Source organism: Falco biarmicus, chromosome 3 (genome assembly GCF_023638135.1).
Source record: "Falco biarmicus isolate bFalBia1 chromosome 3, bFalBia1.pri, whole genome shotgun sequence".
In the NCBI taxonomy this organism is placed as follows: domain Eukaryota; kingdom Metazoa; phylum Chordata; class Aves; order Falconiformes; family Falconidae; genus Falco; species Falco biarmicus.
The window spans coordinates 70,614,218-70,639,768 of NC_079290.1; the positions used below are offsets into that span (position 1 = coordinate 70,614,218).

Consider the following 25,551-nt stretch of genomic DNA (forward strand, 5'->3'; position numbering starts at 1 on the left):
TTATTGACTGCCAACTGTTGAGAACTTACTTTTTCTTAGAAAAAAATGAACAAAGTAAAAATTAGAAACAAAAGTTAATACAGATCTTTCTTTCTCTGTGGTTGTGATTCTGAATTCAACCACATCACCATGTGTCTGAAACATGTAAGAGCACTCCAGGGGCTCTTTCCTGAGCCAGGAGGTAATGCAGACAGCAGGGTCCCTTTCCAAGGCTCAGCTGGTGGACAGGTGGGCTGGGATAATATCCCAGGGACTTTAAGTCCCTGCTAATGCTCCCAGTGATGTGAGTAATACCCCTACTGGAGGTTAACATGGCTAGACTGGTCCTTCAGCTACTGATCAGCTTCATTCCAGTGAACCGGCCTTGTTGCTCCAGATGTTGAACCACTAATCACACGAATCCAGCTGTCGGATTTCAAGGTCCCTCCTCCAATGGAAACATCCCAAAAGGGATGTTCAGCCCCTTGGCACCCTGTATCTCCACAGCTTGGCCTTGGCCATCACAGCAGGAAAGTGAAGCTGCTGCACTGCTCCTACTAAGATAAAAAGAGGAAAAGATCAAGTTCATACAACACTTCCTTTCTCAGCTCTCTCGACTTCATTTTTCCAGTTTGACTTACAGTAAGCTTTCCAAATACAGTGCAAGCCCAGAACAGGTGGCAAATGTTCATTTCAGATCGATTTTCCAATAAGCTGGAACTGGTTTGTAGCTGGGGCATATGGTTTGATCCTCCTACTTGGAGTCACATGAAAAGTCAACTCCTTTTTTGGTCATTTTTTAGCCCCTGAATTCGTGGGTAGTCCCTGTCGCTGCTGTTGACACCTGCCCGGTGGGTCTGGAGAAGGAGCGATGGGTGATTTGTTACATCTGCTAGGACTTCATGCTCCTTCCTTAGACGGGCAGATGATCCTGGGATATGTCGAGCAGTAGAAAACTGGTTGCACAGGTCTGTGCCTTGTCCTCGGCTTCTTTACATCACGACTGCTGTTTTGGGCAGGACTGTGTAGGAAAAAACACCAGTGTCTAAGGCTCTCAATGACTAAAAGAAATTGACTGAAGGGAAAAGGTCTGTTAGAATTACAAAGGTCCTTGGCAGTAGATGGAAAGAAGTAAGTTCCTCCGAGATTCTCAAATTAATAACCTACCTAATTAATAAAGGCTGCTAGCAGAGGGAGGCAGTCCACGGGTTTATTTCAAGGAGGGAGTGGTGGAAACTCCCCTCCCGAACCTGGTGATCTGTGGTCTCAAATTAATGACTGGCAGCACCGTTCTGATCCCGACGCCTGATCAGCACCACCTGGAAGGTTCGATGGGGTCCCCGTGGCACACAGCGGGCACCTCCAAGCACCCCTGCGCTGGGGGGTCCCCGGCTGCACCACAGTCCAGCGGCTGCTTGGGGGGCACCTTCTGCACCGTACACGATGCCGGCAGCGACGCTCACGGCCCGCGAAACCGGGCAGGTGGATGGGCTCGCCGGGCGCCGGGGCCTCGCACCGCCCTGGGGCGAAGCGACCTCACCTCGACCCGCGCCACCGCCCGCCCTCGGGGGCCACGGGTTAAAGCAGCCCCGGCCACCGCCCGCTCTCGGCGGGGCGCGCCGGCTGCGCGCCGGCTCCGCGCCGGTCCCACCGCCGCGCTGGTTTAACGGCGCCGGGCGCCGGCCCCGCGGCACGTCCCGCCGCGCAGCAGCTCCGCCGCGGCCCCGCACACTCGTGGCCAGCCCCGCGGCCGCCGAGGGGCGGGGCGCCGCCGTGCGGGGCGTGGCCGGGCCGAGCGGTGGGGTGGGCGTGGCCGGGGGCGTGGCCTGCCGGCCCAGGCGCCCGCCGCGAGTCGCGGGTGCGCGGCTGTCGGGAGCTGGAGCGCGAGCCCAGCGGAGCGGCCGCTCTCATTGGCGCGCCGGGACAAAGTGGCCGGAGCGGAGCGGGGCGGTAGCGGGGCGCCGCGTGCCGCCTGCCGCGCGCGGGGCGATCGGCTCGCGGGGGCGGCCCGGGGGCGCGCGGCCCGCGGCGGGCGGGAGACGGCGGCGGCGGCGGCGGCGGCGCGGGCGGGGAAGGCAGCGCGGCCGGGAAGATGAACCGGAGTTTCAACAAATCTCAGACTCTGCGGTATCTGGAGTGCAGCGCGGTGGAAGTGAAGAGTAAGGTGAGGAGAGCGCGGCGCGGCCTCGACCGGCGGCGGGCCGGTGCGCCCCTGCCCGGCCCGCTCCCGGCCGCTCTCCCGAAAATGAATGGAGTCCCCCCGTACCCCCCCAGCCCCGCCGCTCCCTGCCCGGTGCTGCCGGAGCCGTGCCCCAGCCGCAGCCCAGAGAGCGGTGACGGGCTGGCGGCAGCTCGCGGAGAGGCGGGACCACCGCTCCGGGCGCAGCTCCCGGCCTCGCCCCCGGCGAGCCGCCCCTGCCCGGCATGAGGCAGCGGCGGCGCGACCCTTCCCCGTCCGCTCCCGGCGCGGCGCCGGGGCTGGGGCGGGCGGGCGCCGGGGCCCCGCGGCCGCCGCTCCCGCTCGATCTTTTGTTTCGCTTCGGGGACTTCGGCGTTAACTTTCTGGGGCAGCTCGGAAAGCGCCGGTCGCCTCGCCTACCGGGAAGGCGGGGGCTCGGCCCGGGGGCGCCGGTGGGGCGGGCGGGAGCGCGGAGGTGGTGCCGCCCCCGGGGTGCTCCTGCCCCCCGCAGCCGCGGGGTGCTTCGGCCGGCTCCCGGGTGGTGGCTGGGGTGCCCCGGCTCGGGTGGTGAGAGAAGCCGGGGCCGAGGAGGGAGAAGGGCCGCATGCCCCCGCCGGTGCGGGCAGCTCCGAAATCCCGCTGTAGGTCCGGGCCGGGGAAGCCGGAGCGGGGCCTGCGGGAAGCCTCACCCTCCTGCGGCGGCTTTTCCAGGGGTTACCTGGGGATGCCGGCCCCCGCCATCAGCCAGCCGGCTTTTGCACGCTCCTGTCGCTGGAGTAGGGGTTGCGTCTGCAGGGCTGCCCTGTGCAGCAGCAGCTCCGCCGGAGCTCGGCTCCTCAAAACGGATCGGCTGGTCGTGCCGAGCTTTCTTCAAGAGGCTCTCGGTTGAACCGGCACATCAGAATCCTGCCTGCCATCTCTACAAGCAAGAAGAAGTAGCGTTTAAGCAAAACTGAGGAATTTCCCTGGAAGCCTGTGTTTTATATATGTGTAACCAAAAAGGCGTAGGCAGTGTGTAAGTTGAAAAGAGCATGGAGTAATATTAGCATGTCCTGGAATTGTGCGCAGCCCCCATCACCTGCTGAGATGGTATCAAAGGCAGTATCTTTGGGACTTTGTCATCGGTGCTCCCCATATTTGTCCCTTGCTGCTGTTAATGTTTGTATTCAGATCAAACAGCCTTGAGCAGCACATAGACCGGGGAGGATGGTGGGGTGGCTTCAGTGGGAGAACTACTTTTTGTCCCAGGGACTTTCCATTTGCTTCCAAACATGGCACCTGAAACGTAGGTTCAGGCCCTTATTTTCTAACCTGCTGTTGCCACTTGAAGGGGCTCAGTTGGCCTGGAAAGTTCCATCCTGCTTCCATTGCTGGGAAGTTTTGATTCAGTTTGTACTGGTTCTAAGGTGTAGCCCACCCACAATGTGGCCCCCAAATGCTCCAGGAGATCCTGTTTTGTACTCGGTGAGTTATACCCCATGCATTGCATGAGCTTCGAACTAAAATCTTGACCACAGATAAGGAATTTTTTTGAAGTTTACTCTCTCTTTAATACTTTAATATTAACATAACTTGAGTTTCTTCTATTAACAATTAAAAAGCAACCTTATAATTAACACCTCATAGCCTCCTTTACAACTGCAGGAATCCTGTAAGTGGATCCTGTGTAGACGCAGAGTGCTTTAGGGAGGCTGTAAGTGTACGAATGACTGTGGATTGCTGAAGAAAAGGAAAATAAACTTGTGTGCGTGGGAGGGGTTTACTGGAGGTCTTCTGTAGCTCAGGGTTGTCACTGCTGATGGCCCAGAAGTTGCCTTAGAGGGCTGTACCTCATTGGAAGGAAGCTTTAAATAGAGGCTAAATTCAAAAATATCCTGCTGAGGGCCTACACCCAGTGGTGATCCATTAGTGTGCAGCATGGGTCAGCGGAGGCTGTACTGCTGCATTTCTTGGTGCTGGTGGGGTTATACTGTTAGCATGAGTTATGTGCGATAACATCTAGATTGTTTATGTTGCAGGTTGTTGGCAAATGGGAGGTTGGTACTGACATCGCAACATGGTTTTCTTTTGCCTGTAAAGCTCGTAGGTTCTCTCTCAAACGGAGTTCCTCTTCAGCAGTTGGAGGTAGACCCAGTGAAAAGCTCTGGGTAATGGTACTTGGCAAAGTGCTGTATGAAGACCTTACACTTCTTGCTAAAACATGGTAATCTTTCGGGGTTGGTTATGGTGCTGTCTTGTCCCAGTGGATCACTGGTTTGTCGTGCTGCAATCCTCTAGAAATACAGATTGGTTTTATTCTTTTATTGAGTAAGGCTGGGGAAACAAGATTCAATAATGCTGCTTTTGGTAGCCGTATGTAGTCAGCCTTTTAAGCGTTTAGTGTCTTGTGTTTTGTAAGTATGAGGCCTGCCCTGTCTGGACTTGCCTGAGAACTCGAAAGTTGAGTCTAAGAACTCATGATTTTGCAGCTATCGCCTGCGAGCGCAGGCTGCCAGGTGAGCGGGGGTGGGTGCAGCTCAGCTTCTGTGCCAGGGCATGCTGCTGGCTGGGGATCAAGGGATTCTCGGGTGGATTTTCAAAGGCTGGGGAAGTGGCGGGCCGTGGGTAGGTGGAATCCCTTTCAGCAGAGGATCTGGGTGTGAGAGTGCGCCGCTTCTACAGAACAGCGTGAAGTAGCTTTTCTCTGAAGATCGAGTTGGATGTAAAGGAGCTCTGGAAAAAATAGCTGTGGGGAGTCGGATGAGTGATAGGCTGCAAATGTTGGGGTTTTGATATGCCTGCTTCTGTTACTATAATCGGGTTGTTTCTTCCTTAAGGATAAACATTTATCCAGCTGGTGTGTCGCATTAATCATGATTCAGAAATGGCTGCTGTGAAAAGTGACCAAGATTGTCCTGGATTTCCTCAGTTTCTTGCCTTTTCTCTGAAAGAAACTTCTTGAAAGTTGGTTTGTGCCCTTGATTACTGGAAGAGGGGAGTTTGTTAGATGCTTGGTACCATGCTGGGTAAGACTTCTCTGGCAATCCCCAAGTACTTCAGTTTTAAGATTCCCAATGTGTGTCAGAGGATTATTTTTTTTAAAAAAAAAAGGTAGGGGGGGCATCTTGGTGGCTGCCCTCGCTCCAGTTTTTCAACATCCTTCTTGTGCCGAAGGGCCAAAACCTGCAGGTGGTATCCCACTTTACTTGTGGATGATCAGGTTTCAGCGGGTCTGAACTAGCCTGTACCTTCCCTGGACCTAACCTGACCCATCAGCCCTGCTCGGAACATGGCCCAGAAGCATGCTTCAGCTCCTGACGCTTGTGTCTGTGGATATTTTAATGCCTTATGAGTACTCAGTGGGAATGGTCACAGTGATATGTTCTCTGGCTACGATGTCTTTGCAGAAGGATGAGCTTTGTGGCGCTGTGTAATACCTCTTGGTGTACATCAGGCTGCTTTTTCTCTGGGTGACTGTAGGGTGCTGCAGAAGCCTCTTGGATCCGTGTGTTGCAGCAAACACCTTTGTTTTGAGACATGGCAGTGATGGAAATTGCTATAGTCTTCTGCTTTAAGAAGTCCTCTTCCTTCAGGCTCCGTGCTTCCTCCCTTCCTCTGTCTCCTCCCCTGAGAGCTGGTCTTACAAGCAAAACACTTAAAGGTTATTGCTAGATAGGAAAGCGGAAGGATAAAGAGAAACCTGCTTAGGAATTGGCACATGTTGTAGGAAAATAATAATTGAATTGTAATTACACCTTATCCCTCCTCTTCTGTCTTTCATGACAGAATAAATGAGAAACTCAGTTCTTATCTAGGTGTTGTCTGTGTAGCTCAGGATTAATGTTTCGGCCCTTTTAGACAGTATCTGAAAACACGTTATCTTGCTGGCTTAAAACAACTGTGTATTCTCATGTGTCTAGTACTCACTGGCTCCTTTCCCCCCATTGTCCGGTGACAACTATCTGTCCCCTCTGAAGAAATTGCCTCTAATCTCTGAAAAGGTTTCCAGATGACCCTTTCTCTCCCTCTTCTCCATTTTACCCAGAGCTCCAGTGCCTGCAATGTGTGAGGCGTTTTTGTTTGTTTTGTTTGGGATCTCATGGCCACAGGCAGGGTACTTAACCTATTTTTCATTTTCTGTCCTTAGCTTTACAGAGAGGTTGCAAGCCTCTTTCCCCATGAGTGTAAGCCTACAGAAGAACAAACACTTTAAAAATAGGAATTCCTACATTAATGGTGAGACTTCTCTTTAGTTATAGCTCCATGTAGCCAATCTTCTTTTGTTCTGCTTGGAGTGAAAAGAGGTTTGGTTTTTTTATGTGTGCTGTTTTTTTTTTCTTCTTTTTCTTGAATTGTATGTACAGCTTTTCAAATAGGAGGGTGGTTATCAGCCAGAGTGTGTATTTCTTTTCCAGTCATTTGGATATTCCGGAATAGTAAAGGTATAAGATTGCCTCAGGTCTTTAAATGGCAGCTGTTTGAATTGTTTGTGAAAGTGTGGTGTGGCTTTTTGTTTTGTTTGGGTTTTTTTTTTCCACGTTGAAACTGAGTTTTATGTTTCTGGCTTAAAAGCAGAAGAGAACTGTTTTTCTACTACTACTATATGATTTCCTGCAAGCTGTATATATGAGTAAGAATTTAATTTCATGTTTTCAGAGTGGCTAAATGCACTCCTGGTTCCCTGAAAAATAGGCCTTTGGAAAAAAAAAAAATCAACTGACACCGGTTGTTGAACCCTCTGAGACAATGGAACTTTTGATAATGGCTGAGGATTATAAAAGCACAGCTACCTGTCTCAAGTGCTGTGACATTTCTGCCTTATTATTAATGTCATGTTTTCTTGCATTACAAACTGCTTTACAAATTAATAATAATGTGATTAACATCCCACTGCTATAAACAAACTCATTAAGATAAATGTATGTAGTTAACTATAACCGTACTTTTTTTTCACCCTTGCTTCCCCATCCTGTTTTGACTTTGTTCCAGCAAATGTTGGGGTTCAGATGGATGCTACAAACAGATTTTTAATAAATCTTCAATCATCTTCTGATGTGTCCAGAGTATAGACATCGTACTGTTACGGTCCTCTAAGAATATGTTTATGTTCAGCTATGCTCTGTGTTTTTACAGTCACTAGCAGATAAAATTATGTGGTTTGGTCTGGGCAAGTGTAGAGTCAGTGCTTCAGAAAGCCTGCCCAAATACTAGATTGATGTAATATCCAAACAGTTTGTGAGTGGTTTGTCCTGCTTGTGAGTTCTCCTCTTTTTAGGAGGCATGTGCTTGTGCCTGTTAAATATAGCTGTTTTAAACCTTTTTGCATCCTACCCACCCCCACCCCCCGCAAAAGTTGCTGATACTGCTTGGACACCTTAGCAGTATTACACGTCCACATGACTGTTTAGCTATTACAGTATGTGTACACACACTGTGTGTTTGAAAGGTATGAATTACAGCATCAAACAGCATTTTAACTGTAGTGATAGCAGTAAGGGCAAACTTGCTTTTACCAGTTCCCTGTGAAGAGATTGTAAAGGCCTGATGGTTCTCTGGTGTTAACTAAGTGAGAGAGGTCTAAACATTGTGTTTTCCAGCCTTTTGTACTTTGATTTCACTCTAATCCTGAAGCCTTACGGGCCTTCTGAAGTTTTAAGAAACATTTTCCATGTGTAGCACACTTCAAAATTGATCAAAAAGCATCACTCTTTTTATAACTACAGGATTTAAAACCAGACTTTTAAGTCTGCTTTAAGTTTTTAAGCAGTACTTTAGATTCTTCCAAGCTAAGGTCATACTTGTCATACCTAGAATAAAACTAAAATAAGTGCAGTGAAAAAGCCTGTAACCAGCTGATTTAACTTCTGGTTTTGAGCTTCAAAATGTATTTGATTATATGCAAACCAAATGTGGCATGGACTCAGAAAACCGCAGTGCTTCCCCCTCTCAAATGAAGACAGTATGCCACAGCAATAGCAACTTGAGACAGTCTGGATTGTTGCAAAATGTGTCAAGAGAAAGAGACTGTAAAGGGTAGTGTCTTAAGAAATCTTGCCTCAATTCCTTTCCCTCCCAGTTTGCTGGGCTTCAGAGAGCAAGTAGAGTATTTATTCCTATGTGCTAAATAGCATCTACTGAACTCCTGGTTCCTCTGTTATTACAAATCTTTGTTTTTCATAATAGAGTGACTTTCTGAAGTGGTAATACCTAGTAAACCTAAGTCTGTCTTTAAATGGTTAGGTGACTTGAGGGAAAGTGACCACATTTTAGCAAGTTACCATGGAGCAGCTGAGCCACAACAGTTGGTCCTGTGCGTGTTTCCTGCCCTTTGTAGATGTGGCCAAACTTCAGCTGCAAAGGTGTTGCACAGACAAGTATTTTGCAATAGTTCTGTTCAGTTGACAGCTGCAACAAGCACCAGCACAGTGTAACTACCTTCTCTGATCTGTATTCCGGCACTGTGTGAGCAGTTGTGTCTGTAGGGAGATACAGGTAAGGCTCGGACGTGTGCTCTGAGCTACCTGGCTTTGCAGAGCATGGGATGGAGGAGGATACACTCTGATGCTCAGGTTATAGTCTCAGGTCCTGCATAACAAGGAAAAAAAAAGGTCAAAATCTAGTTACAGAAAGATGATAGTTTCTCTGACAACGTTCCCAAAGTTAGTATACTGTTACAGGCTTGGGTGCTAGCTGTGTGAACTGGATGGTCCTGGATGTCCTTACGATGCATTGACCAGAAGGCTAGGACTGCTACCTTGTGTTTCAGCACCTGCCACACTCTCCTATTCTTGATCCTGCCTCCAGGTTCTCAGCTTTACTTTTGTAATCCTTTTTAGCCTAGTAACTTGAGAATTTCTAATCTGCTTAAAACTTGGTCCAGCCAGTCTGTTTTAAGTGAGTATAGTCTTCTGAATGTAGTCTTGCCACACTGAAACAGGCCTAAAGGACACTGAACAATGGACGTTTTAATTTTCCGAGGTGCTCTTTAAAGTTGAAGAGTTGTTTACAGCCAAGTCAGAAAGGAACATCTCCTATGTGAGGTTAAAATACCTGTGGAGGCTCTGTCTGGCAGACTGCAGGACTAGCCACCTCCAAGGCATTCTTCGGGGGTGCAATTAATAGTGCTTTCCTCAGTAGTCCCTTATCATTCCCTTTGTGAGAGACTTTGTGTGCACTTCATCTGAGCTTTTAGTAACCAAGAAATGTTCTTCCAAGGATTGCTTGCTTGCCCCTAATTACCTTTACAATGCAGGCCAGAAGTTAAAGATGAAACGTACCTTTGGAGACCTCCCCTCCCTCTAAGTGAAGGCACAATCTCCCAGTACAGAGGTAGGCCCGTTTCCATTGGAAATTCCTGAAGTTAATTGAGGCAGAAATGTCTGGGGCAGGGTGTGGTGCACCAGCCCCAAGCCAGGTGGCCTGGGGCCATCCCTCCTGCTTCTGCCCTGCACAGCTGTTCCCAGTCCCCCATCAGGTCTGGCTGGGGTATGTGTGTGGGGTGTATGTGTCAGATTACTTCCCTGTAGCTGTTGTTGGCCCTGAGCTCATGGGGAAACCTTTGGTGGAAACTAAAAGGGTCTTAAATAAGTTTGCAACCAACTAGAGCCCTTACACTTACAGGTGCCTTGTAACTGTGCAGATATCTCTTTGTAAGAGACCTGTACTGGTGCAGAGCTGCCTTTCTGCAGGAAGCTAGGCTCACAGGTTGAGCTGCTGTTGGGCGTGTTGACTTCGATGGGAGGGGTCTTTTGTCGCTTTGGGTGGCAAGACACCAAATGTTCCTTTCCCCCTTGTGCTGATAGTGACATACCATGGATGTATGTTTGCATCTCGTGTTGTATTTGTGCTAAAGCTGTGTGGTGCCGTGGTGTATGTGGCGCTTAGTGTTCTTTCGAAAATATAGGACCAGCTTGGTCTTCATCCTTTGCAAACAGACTTTGGTTTGTTCCCAGAGGTGTAAGGGACTAGAAGAAAAAAGGAAGAGATTTGTGTTTGGAAAGGTAAACCAACCACTTCAGGCAAAGATTTATTTTAAAGGCTTTGCTGTGACAACTGTTTCTTGAAGGAGGACAGCACCGTGAGTTTAAATATCAAGAGTGAAGCAGTGAGGAAATCTGGCACTGGGTGCTGCTTGGAGGCATTGCTCACTGAGAGGGATGGTAGGGAGAAAGCAGCTACGTGGGTGACCTGATAGGAGAGGAGCTACTGGGAACAAGGGTGGTGAAGAAAAGGGGTGATGAGTTCAGACGAACAAGCTGGGAAAACTGCTTTTATGGATAACTGTTTTTACCAGCTACCACCAACCAAGAAATGGGTTGTAGTGAGACAAGACAGTGTTTAGGAAGGCTAGGGAAAAGTATAGGGCAGCAGTCAAGGCAAAGTCCAGCTGTGCAGATGAGTAGCTGAATGGTGTCCATGGATTTAAGATATTGGGCAGAAAAGATCTGGGTAATAAATACGTAGATATATGCAACTGCCTGGATGATGAGTGGTACTGAAGTTACAGGTGCTGGGGAAGGCAGTGTAATGGTCTTGTGCCCAATAATGAAAGAAAGTAGGTGAAGCAGGGAAAAGGGCAAGTAGCTTCAAGTTGCCCTTGAGCTGGCAGCTGAGCATCTGTGAAGTGATCAGTAAGAGACTGCATGGGAGGTTGATCTGAGAGTGATGGGGACAGAGAAGCTGAAGTTATCTTCTGAGTAGATGCAGAACAGAGAAAAATGTTCTCATGGACAGAGCCTCCCAGACCGCTGGAGAGGTTTGGAAAGGTTGCAAAGCTGCTGTTTTTCAAACAAAAACAAAAAGCAGAGACATGAAGCATTGTTTCCAAGAAGCGTGAAAAAGAGGAACCAATGGATTTCTTTGGGAGGAGAAACTATTCTAAGAATTGAAGATATTAAAGCATGGCTGTGTTTTTATGGGGGAGTGGAAGGGGAGAATGCAAGGGAGAAGGGTAGGAGTGTGGCACGATGCCAATCAGGAAAAATGTTGGGGGGGGGGGAAGGTAATGAAATGGTGTCTCTGATGGGGCTCCTTTGAAGGGCAAATAGATGAGAGGCTGTCTTGCTCTTGTGACTGTCTCTTGGAAGAAACAACAAGGTGAGCAGGGGACTCCCACGCTTCCCGCCAGCTTGATCATTGGGATGGAACACAGCTGCTTTGGGGCAAGGGGTTGAAGGGGAGGAGAGAGAACTTGTTGCTGCAAACATCTGCTTGGTTGGTGGCAACTTGCCACCATAGTGACACCACAGTGAGATTGGGAGCAGAGCAAGAGAGTGCGGGGTGATCTAGGGAAGGCATGGCTGGCGAAGAAAGAACGGAGAAACAGATGTGAATGTGGCAGCAGAGCTCTGAAGTCCCAGATGAAGTCAGCCAGCACAAAACCACTTATGGTCAGGCTTCCCTCCTCCTCTTTCTGGCTCTCTACTCCTCCTCACTGATAAAGCAGCCCTGACCAGGTCTTTCCCACTTCGAGAGTCTCACAGGTAAGCAGGAGTTACAATCTATGCAAGGATGAGAGTGTTTGCTTTTCTTTCTGTTCCTGATTTTACTTCATGGGAGAAGTAGGTGGCTAACGTAATTAATGTTTATTGCTCAATGTTGCTTTTATTACAATAGCCTGAACTCAAAGCCAGCAATAAACTAGAGGGATGGCACCTCATAAACATAGGGCTTCATTTTTGACCCTGTAAACTTTTTGAAACTTAACATTTAAAGGAAAATGAAAGTTGGTCTCTCTGCAAATAACTCTTCCATTTCATTTCACAAAATAACAGCCCTTCAAGTAAACAAACCTCACAATCTTGCTCCCTCCTCTCCTCTGACCCCTTGTCCTCCCTAGCCAGGAAAAAAACCCCAAAAAACCAGTTGATTGCTCTTGGTCAGCCTGTGTAAGTTTTGGTCAGCTAGCTGTGACTTTTTTCTTCTTTAACATAACTTGTATCAAAACACTGTGCTCTTTCTTTTTTATTAATTTTTCTTTGCATCTGTTTTTGCTCAGGGTTCCTGCTTGATGTATAGACTTTTGTTGGGTGCATTTTGTCATCTAGCTGCAGGCAGCAGGTGTAGTGGCCAGCTGATAACTTGGAGGATCCTGGGGCAGAGCCTGTTCGTTTTGAAACAAAACATACAGTTCTTTCTAGGGTTTTTTTTCCGGTCATAATTAGCTCTGTTAGACTAAATTCTAAGTTCCCTTGGACCCTCCTGTCCTCTCACTTCTGCAATAATACATGTGGTATTTGGATTAGATAAATAGGTCAGAATCATTTACTTCATTATAGAAAGCTAATCGGCTTATTAAAACTGTTAGTTTATCAAACAGTGTAATGCAGTATTGTTCTGGCAGAGATTGTGCTGGCAGACAGCAGTCCTTGTGTGTCTTTCTGTGGAGGGATATGCTAAAGGTGAGCTTTGTTTGTAGCTTAGAAAAGCAGATAGTCATCTTGGCTACCTGTGCAAAGCCCTCAGAATTTGTAGTTTCTGGAGGATACGTTGAGGATGTTATCTTGAAATCCTGGCAGAATACAATGCAGAGCACCCGGTCTCTTAAGCTGTGTGGTACTGAAAAACCTGTTATTACTGCAATACTCTATTGGCCTCGTTAGGGATGATGAATGAGCTTGAAGCATTTTTTCCCCCCTCTTCTGAAAAGACATGCTGACAATGGTTGCTGCCTGTGTGTATGCACAGTGTAAATTAATCAGCTAAATTACTGCTACAGTAATACTAACCTTTAAACAAAAAAACATCATCCTCATTATCTGCTTAAATCTCTTTGAAGAGACTCTTCCTTTCTCCCTCTCCTCCTCTGCAGAGCCACCATCTAGCTCCCTTGGCTTAAAGGGCTGTGCCATGCAAAAAGCACAAGTGAAATTGCATGTGTTTGTTTCCTGTTGTCCCGTTCCTAGGTGAAGGAAGTGGTCTCTGGGGCTGAATGTGTGACCAAGTTAGTTTGATGATGCGGTGTTTGCATCACACCTCAGTGCCCCAAGTCTGCAGTTGTATCCCTGTGGGTGGACTGTTGCTTGCATATCACACTCCACTGACCACAACCACGTCTGGTGTGCCCAGAGGGGTTAGGCTGGGAGAACTGGCCCTTGCACCAGCTGTACTCCTCTCATGTGGCAGCTTAAACTGAACTTTGGGTCACACCAATGTGTAAATAACCATCCTTCCTTCTTTTCTCTCTCCTTTCCCACGTCGCTTTCCTGCTGAGCATGATGCCCTGGCTCGGTAGCTGGCCTGTGCCTCGGCTGGTGTCTCAGGCAGAGGAGGAGCGATGGCCTCCCCAGCAGACCATGCAGGGCAGGTGTCCCGGCAGCTGTGTAGGATGGGTGTCATACTGGCTGGGGTGAGACTGCACAGCATCCGCTGCCTTGCAAGTAGTATGCATGCTAATGGTCCTGAACAAGTTGTCCAGTAAACACATGATTACTGGGACTGGTGTCTGATACCCTGGCAGCTTTTTCAGCTAAAGGAATGCAGTGTTCCCCTTCAGGTGTGTGGGGCAGGAGATGCAGCAGTAAACAAAGCCTTCCTTGCTCCTGGCCCTTTAGTTTACCCTGTTGATGTTAAACTTGGCACGCGGAGATGGTTGCTTCTGTTTGAATCTAGGAAAAAGAAAACTTTCAGATACTTTTCAAATAAATTCAAGCTTTTTTTCAGTCTGAAATGTGTCAACAGAAGTAAGCTGCCACTTGGCTTTTTCTGGAGAGGAGCAGGGCATGGAGGACAAAGGACTGTTTTCCCTCCACTGGAACCAGCTGTGGTTTGTTCAGCTTTTGTGCGTTTGGATGGGCACTCTGAATTGAAATCCAAACTGGAACTAGCAGTTAATACTACAAACAAGCGGCATAATTTGACTAAACAAGCTTTCAGATGATCACAACTAAGCTTTGATGCTGAAGAGTGGGATTTTCACAACTGCGGAAGTAATTTGAGAACATAGTTGCACCCAAAGTCGGTAGGGTTGTGTTTTCTTTTTTTTCTTGAAGATTATTATGGTGATGATTCATACTTTTGTTAGTCTCAGCAAAAGAGCGGCTTGCATGTATAGTTGATTTAACATCTGAGAACCTTTAAGCAAGTCATTTTCCATTTTGAGAAGAGAATTTTCTGTAGATAATTTTTTTTTTCTCTTTTTTTGTTTTTTGTTTGCCTGTTAGTTTGTCTTTGGTTTCTTGCCTTGGTATTGATTGACATGGCAAATGAGAACTTCTGTGAGATCCTAGTCATGGCCTTCCTTGTTCTTGGATTTATGGATGTGGTTCCATGCTTTCAGGAGTGAGTTAGCATGGGTTTAGAGGTTCAGCTGATGAATGATGAACAGATTTACTAGTACTACTCACTCTGAATTATGAAAGTAAATGTACCAGAAAGATGACTTATGCTACTTAATTCAGCTAGATGCCTGTTTTCATCCTCCTAGTTTCCTTGATTAGAGAATCATATTTTTTCCTTCTATTTTTAATAGCATATTTGGTTTCTAATATCAGAAGTAAGATCCATTGAAATCTTTTCCTCAGTCACTTTCTGACTGACTTAAAATAAGTTTTATAACATTTTCAATTGTGCAAAATCACCACCCCGCACCCCCACCCCCCTCTTTTTTTTTTTTAACAGCCACTTAATGGTCTGTAGAGCTTCAAAAATAAAAATCAGTGGAGTGACAGAAAAATCAAACCCATGAAAACTAACTTAGAATAAGAACTTTCCTCCTCCTGTATAGATTACCAGGAAATTCAGGGGACGTGTAGAGTGAGTGTATTTCCTAATAACAAGCTGTGCGCTCGCATACCACACTTCTTTAAAGGTCTTGTGGTTGGGATCCCAGTGGTATTGATGGGAAATGTGCAAAGAATTTTTATAAGGTTGTTTGAATAGCTGAGTAACTTCTTTTGAAAGCAGTAGAGTGAACACTTCTGCTTTGGAGAAGAATGTTTCTGTGGATGCCTGAGGTGATGATAATGAATGATGGAGCTTCAAAGTTAAATCCTACAAATGCAATTATCCTCTTGAGGATTTAATGAAATCTTAATATTGAAAAAATGCACTTCCTTTTAAAGTGGCACGCTTGAGCATTTCTATTGTCAGGTAGGGTGGTGTCTTGGTAGCCATGGTTATATTCTAATGTGAGGACCTAAAAGGCCATTTGTAGACTTGAAAGCACAGATAGGTATCTCTATTCGTCATAGAAAGAGAGGGGTGATGTACATCATGTTCAGATGCCAAGCTAGAGCATTGGGCTGTGGTGATGTTTGACAGCAGATGCTCTCTTTGTTTTCTCTTGCAGTTTGGGGCAGAGTTCAGAAGGTTCTCTCTGGATCGCTACAAGCCAGGAAAGTTTGAAGACTTCTACAAACTAATTCTTCACATTCATCATATAGCCAACCTGGAAGTGATGATTGGATATGCTGATGTGCATGGAGACCTTCTCCCAATTAATAACGATGACAACTTCTTCAAGGCTGTTTCAAGTGCTCATCCACTGCTCAGGGTTTTTATACAAAGACAAGGTAAGATGCAATTTCATTTTGGTGCCTCAGTGTGTGCTGGGGGAAGGTGAAGCCTGGATCTGCGGCCCTCATTTAAGGTTTGAGATGATATAAGAGGAACCTAGGAGCCTTTTCTGTCCTCAGGCACTTCAGTACAGCTTGCAGGAATGGCATGACTTCAGGGCAGGCAAAGGGACTCTGTTGCTGCCTGTAAGGTGTTTGAAGGATAACTTACTAAGAATCACCATGAGCCCCTCTTTTTCTGAGGGGAGTGTACCTCGTGATAGTGGTACTGTGTCGTCACTTGAGCATGCCAACTGCACTACTCCACTTGTTTGAGGGATCTACTTCACATTTAGAAATCTTATCTATCCATCTTGACAGTCAGTGTCATACCCAAATGACTCATGCCTGTATAGTGTGTGAATGCACACAGATAGGCAATTATAAAAAGAAAAAAAAAAGTTGTCACAAATGAGGACTTGTTTTACTATGCTGACTTGGCAGACAGACAAATGATGATTCTCCCCTCTGTCCTTACGCTAAGGAGTGTTAAATTTTCCTATTTTGAATCATCAGGCAAACCCTGGGCAGAATTGCCCAAAGGTCAAGGTGACATCAGGTTGGCTGTGTGTTGTTCTTGTCAGGCCTTTGTTGCAGATACTGGAACCTTCTCCTTAAAGACCATGTTTGGCGGTTGCTTCAGATGAGGATTGGATTTTCTATCAGGATGTCTTCCGACAGAGCTACTTAAACCCCAGGGGAACCTAACACTTCGTTAACACCACCTCCACAGTTTTTTCAGTCATGTAGTGATTTATAGCACAGGGCTTTTGGACTTAGTCTTGTCAGTAGCAGAGTAAGAAATGAGACTTGATCTGAGATTTTGAGCAGTCATGTAGCTTTTTTGGCTTGAACTCTCTGCTATGTGGGCGTTTTTACTGATAAGGATTTAGCAGGAGGCTCTAGCCTCCTCATTGGTATGAGCTGGTGCAGTGTGTGGTTTGATTTGGTGGTGTCAGATACATCCAGGGCTGCACGGCCCTGCCCGTTCAGAGTGTGTTGTTTGCCACCTTCTTTTAGATGGGAACAAGTGCTCCAGGAGGCAATGGAGAAGATGGTCTAGAGCAGTTTGTTTTGTTTGTGTGTCTGTCAGATGAGTGGAAATCTCTGTGGGAGAGGACTTGGGTTGCTAGCTCTCCCTTGTACAGAAAATGCGAAGGTGGATGACAACTCCTATTAAGTCTGCTTCCGGCAGTGCCTGTTAGGGCTTGTGAATGTTCGTGGTGGGTCAGGTCATGGGAAATCACTTGCATGACTTTGTCATGCCTGCATCAGTTTGAGTTTATTCATGTCTCTGGATCAATCCTGTTCAGAATGCATGCTCTTCTTGGGCAGACTGCTGAAGTCACCAAGTATCCCCAACTCTGTGTTGGGAGGAGGGTTGCCATCGAAACACTGATCACAGAAGTAGGCAGATGAGAGAAAACTGTTGACTGCATGTGGAAAAAATGCTCGCTCCTCTTCTGTAGGAGAAGCATACTAGTTGTGGAAATTTGTAACTTGTAACCTTAATGGAGGAGTGCAGTATTTCCTTTTTAAACAGATTTTCTTTTACCTGTTGCTCAGTGAAAAGAATCATGCCAACAATTAGGGAAACTTATACAAGAGGGAAGACAGGCCCATGCCTCCTCATGAGTGGCAAAGCCTGAAAGCTTTCTCAACACACATTCTCCCTCTATAAAGCTGAAGGGAACAGTAAATTCTGGCCTATCCCTTTAATTAATGGCACCTTTAATAAGGGACTCCTCAGGTTAACATTTGAAATTCATACTTGTGGATGCTCCCAAACAATCATGTCCATTTCCTTTTCTAAGAAGCCATTAGAAATTGTTCCCTTGAACAGTGATGGGAGATAGTGAAACCTTGCTTGTCTCTTCGTTCTTTGCTCCCCTGTTGTTAGACTGGGGTGATGGACCAATGCTGGTCCTTCTGTTGGAGACTTGCATTAGAGAATGAGATGACTAGCACCAAGAAGTCATTGTGCCATTCAGTGGAATGTGATGTGCCTGCCAGTGCTTCAGCTCACACCTTAAACTCTGACTTCAGATGCTGGATATTAAGGTGATGGGGATGCTAGCGCAAGGCCAGTCCTCTTCTGTGACTTTGAAGGAGACTGCAGAATGTGGGCTCCCTAGGCTGTTGGATTGGGGATTGCTGCCCTTCAGTGGGAGGAGTCCTGGGAGATGGCTGCCAAAGGCTGTTCTCTCAGTTGTGGAGTAGGGAGGGTTTGAAAGAACTGGGCAGAAGTATGCAGGCATGGAAGGACTGAATAGTTGAAGGTGGTTTTTTTTTTTCTAGCAGATCAAACTGTTTATCAACTGCATGATTAGACATCTTAGCTATTTTCCTTGGTTTTGGCTGAGCTATCCTTTCTCTTGTCAAGTGAATTATACAAGCATGTTAAAACAGCTTAACTATTTGTTCCTGGAGTGGCAAAATAGGTAAATTACTCCTTGCACAATAATCAAGCAACAGTTTGCTAGTTTGATTTTTGTTTGCCTGGTTGCTCTTCATCTGAGCTTAGCCTTACACTTTTTCAATTCAAAAGTGCTTCACTTGGTTGTCCCCAGGGGCAAGCAGTATATGCACTGCTTGGATTCCTACATGCCAGGTTAGTGTCCAGGTATGGGATGGCTCTTCTACTCCACTTCCTCCTTTCTGCTCAAATCTCTTTAGTCTCAAATTTTTCAGGATCATGGTAGCTCTTCCCTCCCCAGGTGGGGGATGTCAGTGCTTATTAGCCAGCCTTTTTCACTGTGGACCTGAATTGCCATTCCCAGTGTGCTTGCAACAATAACTGTTCATAGTTCTTTGAGTCTTGAAGGCTTGGGGATGTTGGCAGGTCATGTTTGAGTAAACTCAGCTATTACAAGCTTTTATAGCTCATGGTGATACATTTGCTGAAAGTACGTGGTGCTCCTTTTTTTTTTTTTTTTTTTTTTCCTCCAATGCCAAATTACAGTGCAGACAAAAATCCTAATTAGAGAACTGGGCTATAAAAAGAAAAGGCAGTCTTCCTTCAACTTGCTTTCCCAGGCTGCAAGTATGGTTTGTGTCCTGTGTTGTAAACTGATGCGGCTCTTTTGACTGCATTAGCACAGTAGTGATTTATGTCAGCTGATGCTTTGAGCCCATGAATTTATTCATTTGGCTGTAACTGAAATTGGACATACCCAGAACTCTATGCAAGGTGCCTGCTGCTGGGGAACGGACGGATGTCCCAAAGACCTTAGAACAATGCAAGGAATTATGGATGTGTTTGACTTGATCCATAATAACTGAACTCTTGTACTCAAGCCAAGACCCAGATGAAGGAAGAGCTTATCTGATGATGCAGTTGGCCATCATTTTTTCAAGACTACCTTTGTTCTGGCTGACTTAAACTACAGCTCTTGAGAAAATCTCTTGAATACTGCAAAAATATTTAAGTGTAAGCTGTGAATTCAAGCAGAAACAAAGAATAGAGAAACTGAAAGGAGTTACTATTACATACTGTGAATGCATTACATTTTTCCTTCTATGATTAAATGGAATGATATTATTAACAAATGTTGCTTTAATGCCTGTCTCCCAGAGGCAGGGTATGTGTTCAAACCAGACTGTATTGGAGGCTCTTAAATGGAAGGGAATAAATAGCAGAATTATACCTACTTTTTAATTGTAAACCTGCCTGAAATGACTCTTTGAACTTTGCAAGTGGACTATAAGGATGTAAGTGGAGGTCTACCAGGTAAAAGAGATTTCAAGATTTCTCCTCTTTTGCTTGGGTTACTACTATGGCGTATTTAACCTAGGAAGTTCAGAAACTCAGGGAAGTGTTGCAAAATTAACATGCTGGTCACCCTCTAAGTACTCTGTGCAGCACTTTTTTCCAAGGAAGAGAGGTAGATCCAGGACCAAGATGCTGAACTACAGCAACCATAGTGAGTAGAGTAATATTTGGCTCTTATTCTAACTGAGCACACTGCTGTAAATCCGGACTGATAATTCTGATTCTGGGGGAAGTGATGGAGGCTGCTGATGACCAGACCTTCACTTCCTTCTACTCTTCAGGCCTTATAGTTTGCACGGGCAGTAACAGAAAATCTGTGGTAGCTCTGGTAGCAAAGGAAATGAGAGAGGTGGTGAGCAGACTGTCAAGCCTCATCCCTGATCCCACACTGAGGTCAAATGAACTTTTCTTCTGAGAAGCTTTTTTGTTTTGTCTGTAGCATGGCTAGAGGTGTCTCCTGTGTGGTGGTTTGAGGTTCTGGACCTCTGCCGCCTTTGCCTGAATTTCTGTGAGTGACCTTATTCCTGTAAATCCGTAGTGTTGATGAAAACATATCCCTCAGCAGAACAATTCTCAAGGAAAGCTTGAAGGAGTTGGGGTTTGGAGAAATAACAAACTTACTTATATATTCAGGCAGTCTTCTTGAGAAGACTGTATATAGAGTGTCAGTAGGGACTGTGATTGTGCACATGGCAGTTGTGTGAGTACAGCTGCCATTCCTGTGAATCTGCAGGTGTATTACTACTGCTGTTAGGTAACCTCCATAAAAATTACAGTAAATTAATGAATGTGGGGGCACTTGGTCAACTCTAAAGCAGATTTTAGATCAAATTCGCAATCTTTCCACGAATAAAATTAATTTTAAAGCTTTCTAAAGGTTTAAGTGGTTTCATGGTAAGTGTCCTACAAGTAGAAGACAGGTGAAGTGCTGGATATGTATTTCAGTGTATCTTTGTCAAAGATCACACTTCTTTCAGAAACATAAAAGGCAAAAAACCTGAAGAGCATTCTAACAGCAGATAACACTCTACAGCTTACTGCAGCAGGGCCTTACATAATTTTAGTAAATGCCACAGATGAACTGCAGGTGTTAATTGGGACAGCCTGAGGTTGGAGAAGGCTGATGTCTTCTGATACTTGTATTGTCTTGCATTTTGCAGTCTGGAAAACTGACAGTGTTTAAAAGCCATTAAGTACCATCTTCAGAAACTTGCTCCAAGTGTAATTTCTTTTGTAGTTGTATTTTAATAGTCCGTTACTGTAACAGTAAACCAGTACTGAACACCAGTCCATGCTTTTATCCCTGAGCGGTTAGAGCTGCTGTCTACCATTAGTTCTCACTTAAAGCTTGATCCAAAAGCAACAGGGGAAAAATGTGCATTTACCTGGTTGAGTTTTGGATTTGGCTTGTTTTAATTTACATTAAATCAAAGACTGGAGAATGCTGGGTTTATTTAACTGCATGCAGTGACTAATGTATTTAAACTGCTGTGCCATGCAACGTATTTCTGTATGTTCAGAGGCAGTTCATAACTCTGCAATTTGTTATTTACCTGGCAAAATTCTGTTCTGCTCGAAGTACCAACATCTGTGCTTCGCTTTCTTGTATTATAAAATCAGAGCAATCACACTCAGTTTTAAAATAAAAATGTGCTAATGGGAAACATGCCCAGGTCTGACTGAAAAACTGATGGTGGGTTGTTTTATTGTCTTTCATACTCTAAGCAGATAATCCCCAGGAATGGTGGTTGGCTCTCTAACCACATGTGTTAAACACAAAAACTGGCTTTGAGGCAGCAACTAAAATAAAACCTATTTCCAGCTACCTAAACCCTTTAACTCTCTGCTTAGCCTTCTAGAGTGGGTACAGTTGGAAAAGTTTTGAGTTGAGGTCTTTCACATCTTTTTGGTTCTTCAGTAACCTTCCTGTTTATTTTACAGCACAGGCATTGACTTCATCTTCTCAAAATGTATTTCTGAACAAGAAATATGTAGTTTTACTGCTCTTGTAGAAGGCATCTGATATATTAATGAAGCGGGTTGCAGCACATGTTGAGGGAAAATACTGAACTGCTTCTGGTCTTGCTCTTGGTTGAGCTGCGCAGATTTTCACAGTGGTTTCATGAGTCTGAAGGAATAAAACAGTTAAGGGTGCAAGTCACCTTCTGACCTGAGGTCTTCAGTTTATCTGCTCCTGTATAAGAGGAGAGGAGCAGGGAGAAGAAGCTCTTTTGACACTTGGTGTAGCTTGTTGGTGTGCTGGAGGGTGCAGCTCTGCTGTTGGTCAGACTGTCCTAGGGCTGCTACCCTGTCTCCTCTGCCCTGGTGCTGGTGTGACCCAGCGGCTGAACTCTCCAAGCCAGCTCTTTGACAGAAAACTAGTTGAGTCAGGAGCTAACATGGGATAGGCAGGGTCACAGCAGATTTAACATGATTTAACACTGCCATGAAGCCTCTATTTCCTGGAACTTGTCTGCTTGTAGCCTTTGGAAATGTGCAATGCCACTGTATTTGAAGAGGAGGCAAAGCATCTTGTCTTAGCTTTAACAAGATTTGAGGATGGTGGTAGATATCATGCTAGTATAATAGGAATTGCTGCTTGGCTTAGATTAAATCCTTTCATGATTTTCCTCAGAAACATCTCTGGTTTTGAGCTGGAGGGGTCTTTGAATACTTGTCAAGCCGAGTAATCTTTGTCCCACTCAAGTCCTTTGATATCTGAAGATAAGTAAAATGCAGCTGTTTGTTCCAGTGAAGTCTGGCAACAAATTACTGTAACTTCTCTGCTCTCTTTCATGTGTAAATGATGAGACTGGGTAGTCATTATCTTTCAACTACTTTATTAACCATCTTTAAAAGCATAGTATAGTATTTTTAATCTGGCTTGTCAAACATAAACACAAAACAGCCTTGGATTTTGTTGCTGGCATGGTTAGTGATACCTGGTGGCTGAGCAGAGAAAGCCAGCATGAGGCTGCTTCTCTGCTCCTCCTTGAAAACTCCATTTTTGAAGGTCTGAAGGTACTTGATTGTCATCACTGGTTACTTTAATTGCAACCAGAACAGCTGGTAAGCAAGAATTTTCAGTGAAAGGAGGAAGAAACTTGTGGAAATAGCATAGCCTGCAGATGAGCTTTGTGGTGGCAGTCAATAACTGAGAGTGGGAGCTGTTGCAGAAATAGGCACTGCATAAATAGTAGTAGTTGCAGTGTACAGTAAGCATGGAATGGAAGCCTGGCAAAAATGCTGCTGCTGGTCTGTCACTGGCAGCAAATGCTTCTTGCAATTTTGTGTTAAAGCTGCATGGGATTTGGTTTCTGTTTCAAAGTTTAGTAACTTAATAAATATACATAACAAAATATATTAATAATAGACTTTAACAGTTGATGCTGCTTAAAAATTGTATCAAGCTGGTTCCAGCACCACATGTTCTGCTGAATTTAGACCACAACTTGTTTACAGTGGGAACTCATGCAGCCTTTAATAGGAACCTCTACTCAGCTTCATGCTTCTTTAGCTGGTAACCTATAGAAGAATAAGCAAATAAACACTTTTTCTGTCCCTCCACACTACTATTTGTTGTCTTACAATTGCAGATGGCTGCTCTGACAGTATTTAAAGGAAAATAAAATAACCCCCCAATTATGTCTACTTAAAGTTAGTCTCAAATAAAACTATTTCCTGTTTTCTTCCTTGGTCTGACCCTTTTTATTTAAGATAGTGAAGCTGCTCTAACAGGTGGCTTGACCATATAAAACCAGTGGTGAGGAAGACTTGTCAAATGATCCACCTGTGTTAAGGTTCCTATGAGGGGAATTTTCCACTATTTATCTTTCCTTAGTAGTCAAAACAAGAGATTGTTTCCTGCTCATGGCTCGGTTTTTTTTCCTGTTGTGCCTGGTTGTCATTTCCCTTCTGTAAGTGATGGAAACAAGTGTAATGTGCAGATAATAATGAAATGCACTTGACAGTCTCTTCCTTGACACCGGATTTTACCTGAAGAGACTTCACAAGCTCAAAGTAGTTTTCCTGTAGTGAGGGAGAGTATATAGCACAATAAAAGACAAACATTAACTCAAGGCTCAGGCCTTCAGGAATAGGCTTTCTGCTAAATTTCTAAAGTACTCTAAATTTCTTAAGTACACTGCAGGGCTTATGACAACTTAATTGGTAGACTCCTGCACTGAAAGCAAGCATGCAGTGAAGGATGTTTCTGCTAGGTGTTTGTAGGCTTTAAAAAGTTAACTTGAAATATAACTCAACAGATAAAAACTCAAACTGTTTGGTTTGGATTTTTTTTTTTTTTACATGACTGAAAGCTCCTCTTTTGTCTTCATACCGCCTGTGTTGTCGGGATTACATGCTCCAAATTTAAATGTTAGTGTCAGCATTAACACTGTGTAAGAACTCTGGATGTTTTTCGGTTCCAAGTGAGAAAACGGTTTGGGGGAGGTTGAAAGAACTTGAACCTGCCCCTGATGATGATCTACTCGAATCTTATTTTTTCCTCTGTGCTATGTTTAGAGTAGCAAAGAATCCTGTGGGAATATTAAGGAAACTATTAACCTAGAAAACTTCAATGTTGTTCTTGCTTTTCAGTCTCCTGCTATATGCTGACATTAAGTGATGTAGAAGTTGTCGATAAGCAACCCCTAAAAACTTTCATATCTCCCCTGGCTAATTTTCTTGTGGTTTTTCTATTCCACTTTCTTCAGTTTATAGCTTTTTCTTCCTTTCAGCTTTCTGTTCCTTGCAGTAGCTTTTTAACTGCTGTGCAAGGCTGTTGCTCACCAGGCAGGAGAGTGTGTTGGGTGAAAGCGTGCAGCTGCCGGTGGCTGTTTTGCTCCAAGTGCTTGAAGGAGACTTGGCGAACATTGGCATTGGTGGGACAGTGACAGAGCCGGTATGGAAACAGCAATTAGTGAGGAAAAACTGCCTGTTTGCTGTAGGTCTTAGGCCAGTTGGTTTTTTTTTCTCTGACGATCCTTTTCCATTAGAAATAATAGAGGAGTTGAGAAAAAAAAGAAAAAAAAACCACAAAAACACCCCAAGGAAAACTTTGAAGGAGAACATTTATTTAATTTGATTTCTGTACTACCTAGTGTCTGTGGAAGTTGGAGAGCTAGAATCCAGTGGACAGTGAGGGCATGGTGAGGCAACCCAGCTGCTGGCAGCAGCAAGCTCCAAAATGGTGTTTCTGCCTCCTCAGCTGCTGTGGATGAACATGGCTGTTTCCTCTAAAGCTGAGGTACTAGCTGAGGATTCGAAAAGACCTAAAGCTGTTTTCCTCATCCCTGAATGCCACTGAGGTATGACAAGAAGAGATATGTCAGTTACGACCTCGGGTTGGACACTGATGGCAACCGGTTTGTTCACTTTATTGGCCTGCTTTATTGCTGTTTCATTTTCATTCTGCCAACCAGTTTGGTAGTTTTAGTAGTATGTATCCAGCAGGTGCTGTGATTTTGTTTACAAAATAATGTAATATTTACATTCTTGCTTTTGTGCACTTACTAAGGTCTAGTTTTAAATGCAGCTGGCATGAGTAAAGGGGAGGAAAAAACACATTGTGTTAACCAGAAAACTATAAAGTTTCAGAGGAATTTCCCCTAAACTTCAAGAATCTAAATGAATAGATGAATGCTTTATAATAGAGCCCATAAGTAAGTCCAGGGGTATTATTTTTGTGGCCAGCAACAAGAAGAAATGGAGTTTCCTAAGCTTGCATTCCTTGAAGCTGCATAGTTTTAACATGCCTTATACTTTGTAGAGGGGGGAAAAAATAAAAGTATAGTACATTTGGAGTAAAGTATACAAGAAGATATTTTTAAAATTTTGAGAACAATTCTCAGCAGAGACAGAATATCAATAGCAGAAGGAATGCCAATATATATTGTGCCTGCATTACTCAGTCACTTAACAGTGCACTGGACGCTTGTGCAATATACTTGTTGCTTTTAAAACTTCTGCCCAAGTATTGGAGGAAGGAGAGGGTTGCAGACAAGGGAGCCAACTTAGCATTTATGCATCAAGCCTTGGTACAGGATCTCTCCGCAAGCCTGAATTGTCTTCAAAGCTACAGATGACCT

The 25,551-nt window shown here is 45.0% G+C and overlaps 1 protein-coding gene across 1 annotated transcript in view; it reads left to right on the forward strand.

Annotated features, from left to right (window-relative positions):
* Positions 1-1,828: 1,828 nt before the first annotated feature.
* Positions 1,829-25,551, forward strand: part of PARD6G (par-6 family cell polarity regulator gamma) — a 68,132-nt gene continuing 44,409 nt past the window's right edge. Inside the window, exons 1-2 of the mRNA XM_056333241.1 lie at positions 1,829-2,143; positions 15,426-15,648. Coding sequence (XP_056189216.1) covers positions 2,072-2,143; positions 15,426-15,648 — 295 coding nt within the window. The 5' untranslated portion in view covers positions 1,829-2,071. The remainder of the gene's footprint in view (positions 2,144-15,425; positions 15,649-25,551) is intronic.